This window comes from Poecilia latipinna, unplaced genomic scaffold, assembly GCF_001443285.1.
Source record: "Poecilia latipinna isolate Pla-1442-1.1 unplaced genomic scaffold, P_latipinna-1.0 Scaffold3456, whole genome shotgun sequence".
Taxonomy (NCBI): domain Eukaryota; kingdom Metazoa; phylum Chordata; class Actinopteri; order Cyprinodontiformes; family Poeciliidae; genus Poecilia; species Poecilia latipinna.
This window is the reverse complement of record NW_015116072.1, coordinates 4591-17244: the sequence shown is the minus strand read 5'-3', so window position 1 is coordinate 17244 and position 12654 is coordinate 4591. Positions and strand designations below refer to the sequence as shown.

General features: G+C 36.6%; 1 protein-coding gene across 1 annotated transcript in view; it reads left to right on the top strand.

Annotated features, from left to right (window-relative positions):
- Positions 1–12006, top strand: part of LOC106941017 (beta-1,4-galactosyltransferase 2-like) — a gene marked incomplete at its 5' end in the record, with an annotated part of 29833 nt that extends 17827 nt beyond the window's left edge. Inside the window, one exon of the mRNA XM_015023931.1 lies at positions 11776–12006. Coding sequence (XP_014879417.1) covers positions 11776–11917 — 142 coding nt within the window. The remainder of the gene's footprint in view (positions 1–11775) is intronic.
- Between the last annotated feature and the right edge of the window lie 648 nt (positions 12007–12654).

The window sequence follows — 12654 nt, the reverse complement described above, 5'->3', positions numbered from 1 at the left end:
TATATATATATATATATATATATATATATATATATATATATATATATATATATATATATATATATATATATATATATATATATATATATATATATATAATATTTTTTTTTTTTTTTTTTTTGACACCAATTCAGTCTTTGGTTTGTCTGGTTTCTTGATTTTGTACCTTTAACATGACCAGTACCAGCAGGGCAATGTTTGCTCCTGTCTTCTCAGGGATTCCTACCCCCACCTCTATTTATGACATCTTGTTACAAATAAGAATAAGATCTCGATTCACACGATTCTAATTTGAGTGAAACTCCTTCACAGAAGTATTAACAAGGTCAGTCTGCTTTAGAGCATATTTTGTTTGGAGGCTGTCTTGGTATTAGAAAAGAATGGCTTGTATATATGTATGCTGTTGCATAACTGACCATTGTTACACATTTAATGCTGCAACCTCTAAAAAACGTCTCATAAAGAGTAAAGTGAGTGATCTCCTGAAGAAAAGCTTGTTTGTAGATTTAATTTGAAATCCAAGGGTTTAGACAATGCCAAATGCAGAAGGGTGCAGAGAGGAAGAACATCCGAGGTAAACTAATTAAATATCCAGCAGACAGAGTCTCACTGGATTTAGTAAAAATAGCTGTAAGACAGGAGCAAAGAGATGGAGAAATAAAAGAGCCGTGTTAGAATGCACAGTGGCAAAGGAGTAGTGTGCTCCGGTTTTCGCTCAGCTGGAATTAGAAGACATAGTTCATGAGTTTGAACCAAGCAAGCAGCTGATGTGTCCACCAGCCTCCATCTGTTCTCTCTTTGAAGGCTGCTCTGAAAAAGGAGCATCAACTAAACCACTAAATTGCTTTTTTTATACACTTCCTGCTCTCACCTTCAGCACCTTCCCCCTCCCTCGGTTAGTACTTCTCTCCAGCCCAGCAGCCATCCATCTCTTCACATCTTGTTTGCTTGCTTCCCTCCAGCAATTTCCTTTTTTGTTCTGGTTTTGATGCTGCAGACTGAAATGGGTCCTGCCAGCTTCATCTCAGCCCAGAGGAGAGCTGTCCCTGCTGCATGGGGTGGGCTTCAGTCAGATAGGGTATGTGCCACTCGCCTGGCCAGGCCTCAACCAAATGTTGGATGATATCACCGATAAGGATGAAGTCTGAGCACGCAGCTAAAGCATTGGAAAGCCACCAACCACCTTCTGCCACTCTTATCGCTGACCTTTGCCCTTTGGCTCAATAAACCTCCCAGCTGTGACTTTTAGCTATGCTTGAGCCAGCATCTTGCAGACGTGCAGTCACAGCAGTGAGCGCTTCTCTGAAGCCTCGACAATGGTATTTTTAGAGCAACCCTTTGAACGTGTCAAGCCTTTGATAAGTTTAGTCACAAATCAGGGTCAGGGCAGATGAACAAGCACTGAGGAGTGTTTGAAATCTCACATTTTGCTTTTGCTTTCGTTATTTTTAGAATATTTTTCCCTTTCTGTCAAGGAGCTGAAAATGAAAGAAAGGATTGTGACAAAGCTGCAGGAAAATGACAATAAATGATGGATATCAAAAACGTACTTTTATTGTGGTTTATTAAACGTAGCCTTGGGTTAACAAATAGAGAATAATAAAACCAGTGTATTCAGTGACAGTTTAGATGCAGCTAATTATGTATTTGACCCAATAAAAGAGAGCAGATCAAATCTTGTCTGCCATTTTATGATGACATCACAATTCACACATTGGGCAGTTTTTAACTTAAATGTGATGTTTTCATTAGCTATAAGTAAAAAATCTAAATAATTACCAGAAATAAAGGCTTATAAACACATGTATATGTGTAATAAATCTATACTTTGCATTTCACTTCATGAATTGAGTTAGTAAAATAAGTGAACCTGCACTGACTTTTTTTTTGCATACTCTTGGATTAAAATGTTGTTAAACCCGATTGAATCCCATCATTCCTCATTTTTCTGCAGTCAGTTATAGAGAATCTGATTATCTGGAAATAAAGGTCAGCCCTCCTTGAAGGGTTTTCTTGCCATTTTCTCATTTGCATGCTTTAGGTACAGTTTGCAGAGAGGTTAAAGAGGATTAAAAAGGAAAATGGCACAAAAAGATCCACAGCATTTGTGTTTACAGACGGTTGTCAGTAATTGCAGAAGAAAATGGAACCACTACATCCGAAGGCCTAAACATGCTCTGCAAAAACAGATAGATTTGTTTATGTTAGGTAAAAGATAGATTTGATCTTTTACCCAACATGGTAGGAATAAGAGCAAGAAAAATATTAGGCTTGTCAAACTAAAGCACCAAATACCAGTTAAACACCAGGTAGTATTTAACCAACGTTATAGGATGACAGTGCAGTACATACAGCACGCAGTTCTTTAGTTCTCCTTAGATTCTGTGTTATGTCATATTTCTTCCCCAGAAAAAAAAAGAGATATTAGTTATAGTTAAAAATGTTCTCGGATATCTAATTAAAAAATCAAAGCGTAGATTTTTCAAATCACCCTCACATTAATCTTAATGGAATTGATAGAGATACTAAATAGCATTGATGATTTTGTTAAAGAAAATATTTTTTTATGAAGTAACAACCGAACGAAAGTACTCCAGTGAATGTTTGGATTTTTCTGTTTAAGATTATGCAGCTGCAGTAAAATATCTTTGCATCGATAACAGGAAGGGTGTGTAATTTATTTTCTTAAAAACTACAACTGACAGAAATAATGAAATAGTGTGAAAGACAGGAGCAAAATTGGGGCTAATTGATGCAGCTGTGTCATGACAGATTTTCTTGATGTTCCTTTAAACGGACAGCTCTGAAAGCAAGGATGTCTGATTTTGTTAAACGCCTGTCATCTTGACTATCCTGTCCTTGTTTCAGGTCTCACCTACTCTGCTTGTGTCCCTAAAATATGACATGAGCTGTCAAGTAGAGAAATCTGAATCTGTGTTTAAATCATAGGCTGATAATTCCTCTGTAGGTTAAACAAACTGTAGCCAGTAATAAAGACAGAAAAGTGCAGAAAGAGCTTGTTTTCTGAGTGCACGGAAATAAAAGCATCCTCGAGTGTCAGCAGGAAGAGGAAACATCTCCTCCCTTGCTCTTTAGATAAGCAGCAAGCACTCACATTTTCTTTTTACTGTCGAGGAATAAAAGACAGCTTGACTGTCTTGAGGAAGCTGCGTAATAAAGTTGAATCAATGTGCGGAGGAGACAAGCTGACAAAAGGAAGCAGCAGAGGACCGAAACAGCAACATCAGCGTGTGGTGATCTGAGTTTGAGGCCGGGGAGCACAGTATTGTGCATCATACAGTTCATGTTAAAATTTGTTTGTCAATTTGACCTTCCGTGAGCTTTATTGATTTGAAAAGGTTACATCTTAAAAGTCATCAGTGTGTGAAGTTGCTCCCACAGAATCTGTTTCTGTATCGGCAACTGGTCCCACAACCCCAAAGCCACAACCAACCAGAGAGATGTTTTTAATTACAACCTGGATGTCAGCATAGACACACACACACACACACACACACACACACACACACACACACACACACACACCAGCAGCTAAACTTAGATTGCTCCAAAAGTTTCAAGTAGAGTTGGGGGAAAAAAAATTCTACACTGAATTATTGAATTTAAAATGCAGCTACTCTGCATCTTAATAGACCAAATTGATTTTCTTTTTTTTTTATTTTAGCCTCATGCTAGTTTCCCTTTTGAATAAAGTACAATAAACGCTTGTAGTTGTGTAAGGACTCCTAAGATCTACTTAGTAAATTAGATCATTCCTTTAAATTTAATCAGAAGTAGGAGAAAATTGAGCCCTAACTTGGAAAATAAACTTTTAATATCCTGCTGCTGTGTTTGGAATGTTTGGAAAATTACTTGTAACTTTAGTAATTTCAGTAGTAATAACTGTTCTGTCCTTGTTTCAGACCTTACAAAAGAAAGAGCTCTCCTTTAACCAACCCAAAAAATACTTACCTCTGTTGCTGTGCTTCTCCTGTTGACTCTCCGTTCCTCCACAATGCACAGATTCTATATATTTTAACAACATCTAATGTGAATATTTCTGTCTTCAAATGGTAAAATAGTGTCTGAGAACCTGGGCAGTATCTCCACTTAAATTGAAACATGTTTTTGAGCCGCAGTAAGATACTCTAGTTTCTATAACCAAACAAGTGATTCCAGGCATGTGCTGTGACCTTACTCAGTGAATATCTTAGTATTTTTATTTATGTATTTTTTATCTTCTAACAAGTTGGTACAATCTTGTTTCTACCCTCTATGGTCGATCGCTATGGATAAAAACAAAACAAAACAAAAAAAAACACACACACACAACAATAAGGGATGTGCTGACAGAAAAAGGAAGATATAACAGGACAGAGGAGGAAAGTTGCTTCAGGAGGAAATTAGAGAAGCAAGTGGGAAGAGCAGAGAGGAAAGGAGGGAGGGAGAGAAATGAAGCATTGAGTGGAAGGTATGGTCCGACAGAATAGTCTCAGTCAGCAGCTGCTGGTACAGGATATCCACATGGAAGGAGGCAGTGGAGTGGAAATACAGCAAAATGCAGCTTATAGACCTTTTGTTGAACATATACAGGATTAGCCTGCCTTGAATGTTGCCCTGAATCTTTATAACTTGAAAGTGAGTACATGATGTGAAAAGGGATAGGAAAGAGAAAAAATGAGGCAGAGATTTCAGTTAGTGCTAAACAGGAAAGCCGATCTATATAAAAAAGACTTTCAGATATAATAAGAGGCACATTTCAGTCTAGATTTGTCTTCAAAGAAGTCTTTCTGCTTCACCATCCTGTCTTGTATGAGCTGGTATGAAATTTTTATGTATTCGCCCTGAAATCAACTCAGCACAGTTCTAGTAGTTTTGCATTGTTTAGTAAAATTTAAAAAGAGATATTCATAAAATCCTGAAACCGCTTTTATTTAAAACAACTTTTATTCCTACTGGATCTAAAATATTACACTATATTGATTAGAGTGTAATCACCTACAACGTTTATTCACAGTTGTTTTGAAGAATATGAACTAGTGCTTGGTTTCTTTACGCTTGTTGGTTCCCAGTAAGAAAAATAACTGGAAATCCCCAAAAAGCTGGATTTGCGATTTAAAAAGTGGGAGTTTGCTGAATGAAACAACTTTACTGTCACCGATTGTAGAATATAAAAATATAAGAATTTTATTTGGTAGTAAATAAAATAAAAATGATGCACTTTTGTATTTTAGCATATCTGGGGCCGCCTTTTCATTTTTTTGATTAAATCTTGTCTTAAATTGTAACTCCTACACTTAAAAATAAAGTAAGGAATAGATTAATTTATTCACTTTGGCACTCATGAGGCAGTTCTCCTCCTTGAGCATCTCTATTGCACAGGCAGCGAGAGCTAAGACACGAGTCAAGACTTACCTTCTTCTCCACTTCATTGCGTTAATGCAATTACCTCCACTGGTGGGAATAAGGGGAGAAGAGCTTTAAAAATTCCTGATTAATCCAATGAAATGTCTGAGACTGTATGCATTTCTCTCTAGGCCACTGTCAAGACCGCCGCTGGGCACCAATGCAGCTTTTCATGATAAAACATTTTAGCATTTGCTTTTACATGGAGAGAAAAGTGCTGGACAATCTGCAGGGTTCATACCTTTTTAGTTGGTGGTTCTAGGAGTTTAGACAACATTTCTGTGTAATATATTCAGTTAGGAAGGCTAAATTTATATCCAGCTTTTTATTCTGACTCTAGTTGCAGGAGGTCAGTCTTTTCTCCTGCCGCATCAAAGAGGAGCGAAACTTTGACACTTTGTTGAAAGACCATCGAACATAATTTGCTGCTTCCTTACATTAAATCCAGTAATACACATTGCCTTAAATAAAAATATTCAAATATTTTTATAAATAAAAATAATAATTGTAACGTGAAAGGAAAATAATACATGTTTTTTTTGTGTGTGTTTTTTTTTTTTTTTTACAAAACCGCAACATGATGACCAAGGAACACAGCGCGCAATACAAGATACAAATGCAACTGAAATGCAGAAAATCCCAAGAACTTGTATTAAAAGCTTACATGTGGTTGGTAATTTTATAGCAGCCACCAATCTGCTTTGTCACAGTATAGGTTTTGGTCCAACATGTTGTTGCTGGGTTGCATCCATCTCCCAGTGGAGAGGCTTTCCTTCTCTTAGCTTCACATGATCCTGGCTGTCCTGTTCCTCCTTACATAATGTTCACACTGCCCTGTCACTCTGTGTTATTGTCTCCTGCCAGTCGGAGCCGTGGAACATATTCACTGTTCCGATGTGTCATTGCAGCTTTTAGCTAAAGTTTGATTCTGATAAAGGTCAAAACTCTGTTATTCACATACATACAGAGTAGTATGTGTATAAGATGGCACTGAAGGCCGATCTGGGACATCGATCATCATCACCGTCTTGTTTAAAACTGAGACTTCAACTGAACCTTTTAGACATAAGTTGTAAGTCTCCTTTACCCAACAACATGATCTTATCTCACTTATTTGTTCTGGTGAAATGTAAAACATGTTTGAACTTGTGTTGGTGTTTTTTTTTTGTTTTGTTTTGTTTTGTTTTTTTGGCTGGGGGAGGTTAGCAAATTTGTGTTTTTGGCTAGAAGAGTTTTCTATTGAAAGGGAAATGTATGAAATTTATTGAAATGTAGGGTGCATTCACGCCAGCTTTGGTCCTGTAGCCTGGTTCTTTGGGGAAGGTGTGAATACACAATCGAACTCTGATGTAGACCAAAAAGAGCAAACTCTGGTCCGCCTAAAAACCTGGAACACAGTTTGGTTGAAGTGAACTGTAGCGCGGTTCGAATGCTTATGTAAATGTCAAGCAGACCACAGAATGCTAAACTGCTAAAATCTGATGCTACTCTATTCTTGTTTGTATTTTATGATGAAGGAAGTTGCACTCAAGGGTTTTTGTACTGTTTCCTTGAGTACTTCTTGGTGCAGCATCACCATAGGTGAGCGGGTCACAAGGTTTGTCAAAGGGTTTGAGTCATTTGACAGATGCATTTAAATGTATATAACATTTAAATAAAAGTGTGATGAAACGAGACTGGAAGAGGGCGCAATGTTATCCTACCCAGACACATAGTGAGCAACATGGTAACGGATGTAAAAATGTCACCTCGGGTCACCAAATCTCTAACAATTATAAGAATCTGGTCCCAACTATTGTTCACTAGACAAAAAGAAATCAACCTTGTTTCATGGACACATCAGTGCCTTTGTCTAAATCCTGTAAACTGAGGAAAAGGAAGCATAAGGACTGTGAGTGTCTAGAAATATTGTACAGTATGCTTCTCTAACCTTGCAAAATATCATGGGGTAACACTTGACTGTCATGGAAGGACAAACAAATTGTAAGAAGCATTACTAACATATTAACTAATTTTGTTATGTTGTGGTTTTGTAAAAAAAAGAAAAAAAAAGTTTTTCTTAATCTGGGGATGTTTTCTCTTCATCCCAATGTAAGAAAAAAAAAAGGTTGCAAGTATGCTGCTCTAGACATTTATGGTATTTACAGAACATTAACAGGGTTACCAGCAGGGTGCTGTATTTGCAGTTTTATCCACGAGGAGCTGTATGTGTGCAGGAAAAAAAAATGCACTTTTCGCTTTTCCTCTTGCTCCGATTTGACCTCAACAATTCCTCAGGGAAACATTGGGCTCTTTTGCTGACAAACACCCTGAAGTGTTCACCGGCTAATGATCAGTTGGCTCTGTCTGTTGCTTATTGCAGTGCATGTGTTGTATTGAGGCTTATCAGGGATAATTCTGCTGAAACCAGCGTGTTGTGCTACAAAATTATATAGAGTTAAAGAGAGGTATTAAGCTAAATAACAATGAAATCACCTGGGAAATTAATCCAAATATATTGAGTTAATTTTTTACTTATTCATTCCCCTAAGCCCATTATGTTTGTCTGTTACAGTGAATTATATAAAATATATTTAAAATTGCATTTGCCTCAAAGAATTACTGTTACAAAGGAGTGTTTCATTGCTAAAATGTTTTGATTTTCTGCTTCTGCATATACATTTTCTAAGTAAATTCATTTTTTTTCACATTTTATTAAATATATAGAACATTATTTAATTTTTGTGGAATGATACAGACAGTTAGCTAAACCAACTATTGAGCTTCCCTAAGATTTCTTTCTAGAATTGCACCATATGTGATTCAAATAACACTTTAAAGTCTGTACTGAATCATGTGAAAGAGAAATTATTCAAGACCATGAAGTCCTGCACACTCTGCAGGTCAGAGGACACAAAAGGGATTATTTAAAAGATGCAGAACTGGGAATAATGTAAATCACTGAGAAGCTGAAGGGGAAAAAAGAAGGGCTTCCAGAGACTTCGTACTGTCAAACTCACATTATTTGCATCAAAATAAATCCCTAAAACTATGCATATGCATGCTTGCTCAAATGCATGCATGCACACTCTGTCAAAGGCAATCATAAACAAATATGTGCCAACTCAGCAAAATTGCTGAGGCTTCAGAGAAAGAAAAAAGAAAAGGAGTCAGACTCTGTTTTATTTCTGTGTAAAATTATTCTGTGTTTGTTTTAATTCAGTTCGGGTCTGTAATCTTTTATCAGGCAATTTGTTTTTGATTATTTTTTTTGTTGTTGTTTTTATGGGCTTCATTTACATTTTCCTCGTCTGTATGGGAGATTAAAGAAGAGGGGAAGTGATGCAGAAATTGAGCTCTTTCCAGTTTCCAGTAAAAACTGGAAAGAGCAGAGGAGGAGACGGAGGGTGAAAATAAACAAGTGATGATAAAAGCATAGAGGCAAAACTGAATGGAAAAACAGTAAGTAAAAAATGTGCTTATAGAAAAAGAATGAAAATGTAAAGAGAATTGAAGAAAAACCTTAATAGCGAACCACCCATGTATCCCACTGCAACAGAATCAACAACTGTGACTCAAATACTGCAGCAATGACCCCATAATAACATTAACTAGGACATTTCTGAAGAAACTCGTACCCACCATTCTGATGCTAAAAATTAGCATCAATGCTAAAGTAAGCTACAATGTACTCAATAGCATGTGGAGAGTCACAAGTATGTTGAATAATATGGATTTACTCCATGTTAGAATTAGTGTACAAGCTAAAATTACCCAAAATGCTAATGTTGGCCTAAATGCTGCCAATGGCATGTGGCACTAGCATGTTGTCTTGCATTGACTTCCTCCATTAAGTGTGCTAAACATGGCTAGTAAATAAGCAAAATAGCTAAAAAGCATATTTTATGGAAAAGACTACTGCTAATGTGGGCAGTAGCTATTTTGTGCTAATGTTAGTGCACTGCCTTCTAATTTTTACTTTTGCAAAAGTAAAAATCGCATGTTTACTTTGCGGCACTTGGTTACCAGAAAACGCGCTCATCTCTTAGCAACAGATTAACAACAAGATAAGATTTCTTCTGATCTTTTGAAATACTACTTACCTCATACCACTTACTACTTAAGAATTGTGCAGTTGGTGAATCTTTCAGATAAGTGAAAATGTACTTTTTTTTGTCATTGGTGATGAATATATTATAAAACAGACATTCAACACAACAGTAAAAATCTAAAAACGCTCATCTCTTTACACCAAATTAATTATTGTTTACAAAACTTAAGCTCTTTTGAAATACTGCTTATCTGCTTACACACAGGAAATGTACAGTTGGTGAACTTTTGGTTTTAATTAAGCATAAATCTGTTGTCTTTTTTTTATGTTTCTTGTTTGTGTCTGTCATTAGTGTGTGAGAAACATATTACGTTTCACATTAAACCTTGAGGGGATTTTTTTTATTATGTTTTGATGAAGTACCAACAGAAAATACTTCACTTGTTTATTTTTTAGTCTTTATTTGAAAAGTAAATGGCCCTTCACAACATGCTACTGCAGGACTACTCATCAACGCAGACAGGAACCAGTTTCTTTACATGTTTAAAACGAGATTAAAAAAAAAAAGAAATCTAGTTTTACAGCCACGTAACACTGAAACAAGACGGCGAGTGTCCCCAAAATTGTGCCCTTGTTCTGAATAAAATCAATCTTCCTCAACCTATAAACATCAATAGATTTCTTATAGACCTGTGTGTTGTACAAACATTTGAAATGATGTAAATATTTGAGCAGAAATACAGAAGACAAAGAAGAAAAGGTTAGAAAAAAGGGGCAGATTATAAAGAGAGAAACAGTCTTTAGACCTTTAGTCTTTTTTTAAAGGCTGAAGCTAAGAGAGAGTTCTATCTTTGATTGCTTAGTGTGTTTGCAGCTGCTGACTGGCAATATCCAGCTTGAATGCTTTTTTTAAACTCACTGAATGCATGAACCAGAGCACTGCATACGTGTTCAGCCTCTGGATATATGAATATCAACGTCTCCATGAAACCCAGGGTTTAAGTCAGGCGCTATGTGGAGCAGATCTGTCATTACAGTTGTCTATGCACCATTTCTTGCTGCATTAGTCATTACTTTGCCCTTGTGTCAGATCTTTGCAGTATTATAATGTCATTCAGTCTCCAAATACAGATCAATTTCGAACTAACACAGTAAAATAAAAACTGCCACACACCCTCGGATACAGAAGCAGCTCTCCAAAGTTTTTTCTTAAAAAAATAAAAATAAAAAGTCAACACTGGAGGGTTCAGTTGGTAAGAAATTTTGAAATAAGTTGAAATATTACTTTTTAATCCAAGGTTTTCACTCTCTGTTGTATTGAGTTTCAGTAATTAAATCAAACTCTGGTTGGTTTGTTCAGAAGTTTGGTTCACTTGGGAAGATGTGAATGTGGAATCGAACTCTGATGCAGACCAAGAAAGCAAACTCTGGTCCATTTAAATACCTGGTCGACGTGAACTCTGGTGTGGTTTGAATGAATATGTGAATACTTACCAGGTCATAGACCAGTCCAAAAGTTTTCAGTCCCCAGTCGAACCGAGTCTACTGGATTATCCAGTGTGAGAACACCGTTAGCTAAGAAAACACCTTTTTTGTATGATAAACAGTTTGTGTCACGCTCTGGGCCTTTTTTTCTTCTATAGTCACTGGGAACATTCTCAGAAGGCATAGCACAATTACTTATTTAAAATGGGACATTTTGAATAAAAATGTTGTGGTTTCTGTCAGAAAATGACACATGCGTTCTGTAAGCAGGATAAAGATCCAGCAATAAGATCAGATCGATACAAAAATGGTTCACAAGATATCAAATCAACCTTCTTCCATGACGGTGACTAGCCCCAGCACTAAACCCGACATAAAACCTGCAGTGTCTGCAACAAAACCAGTAGAGAGAAGCCAGGACTAGAGGAGCTTTGGTAAAAAGGAACTGAGAAAAAGTCTTATAGGCACAAATGTTTTTTGTTTGTTTGGTTGGTTTTGTTTTTTGTTTCAAAAAAATGCTGTTTCTTTCTTTTGGATTTTCTGAATAAATGTACTAAAAATTAAAAGTGACATTTTTCTCTCTTTATTTTTGTTTGTGCCCTAGTAAAAGGTGTTTTACACATCTGGCAGAGGTGCCAATTAATTTGATTGACTCAATAAAATTTTCCATGAATGTTTGGGATTCAGTAGTGGAGAACACAAATAAAATGGCAATGTAAACCATCTGAGATTGAAGTTGGGATTTTTCTCAGTTTTTTTTTTCTCTTGCAGTTTACCCTTTTTTTTCCCCTCAGTCTCTGTGTTTTCGTTCTCTCTCCGTCCTCTAATGGATATTCCATCTGTATGTGTTGCAGGATCACTCTCAACGGGATGAAGGTGTCCAGGCCAGATGTCCGCATCGGCCGCTACAGAATGATTAAGCATGAGAGGGACAAACACAACGAGCCAAACCCACAGAGGTACTGCATCACAGTCAATCCCCATCTTTACATTTGAATCGATCTTGCTGCTTTTGTTTCACACAAAACTTTTCAGTTATTTCTATTAGGTTTTGGGTTTCTTGTTTTAAGGGTTACAAACATATGACTCCCTGAAAAACTGTAATCTGAGTTGGAAACATCAGAAGCACATTTGTCAGCTTCAGCGGTAAAGACACCGCATTTCATCCGCTGTGGTTAAACGAGAAGTCTTGCTCTTTATTTTCCACAGCTTCTGATTTCCAGTTCACACCTGGGAGCTGCCTGCTGTTAGTCCAGCGCTCCTGCTGTTTGTTCACTGAGCAGGTCCTGCAAAGAAACTACAAGTGAAAGGAAAATAAAAAAAGTCTCCCTTTGACACACCTTAGAGGTGTTAAAGTGTATCATTAAAGACTGCATTGCTGTCTGATCTTTAAGTCCAGTATTTGGCTAAATCAGCTTCCTGACAGCATGGATCTTGGGAGTTTGGAGGAAGAAGTTGTCGAATTGAAGTTTGCAGTCTTATCTTGCCTTTTTCTAATTTTAGTTTGTTTAGCAGTGTTAAGAGTAGTTTGGCTTTTATAGCATCTTGTTTTAATTTTCTGCAAGCTGTAACTTCCAGGAGGAGAACGGCATAAACATGTTACAAAACGAATACAATTTTTGCTCTCTACAATCATGCTCTACTTTCTGTTGACTTGGCTCATAAAGTCCCAATAAAATAGATTTAAGTTCATGGCTATAATGTTAAAAATAAAAAAAATAAAAAAAACAAGT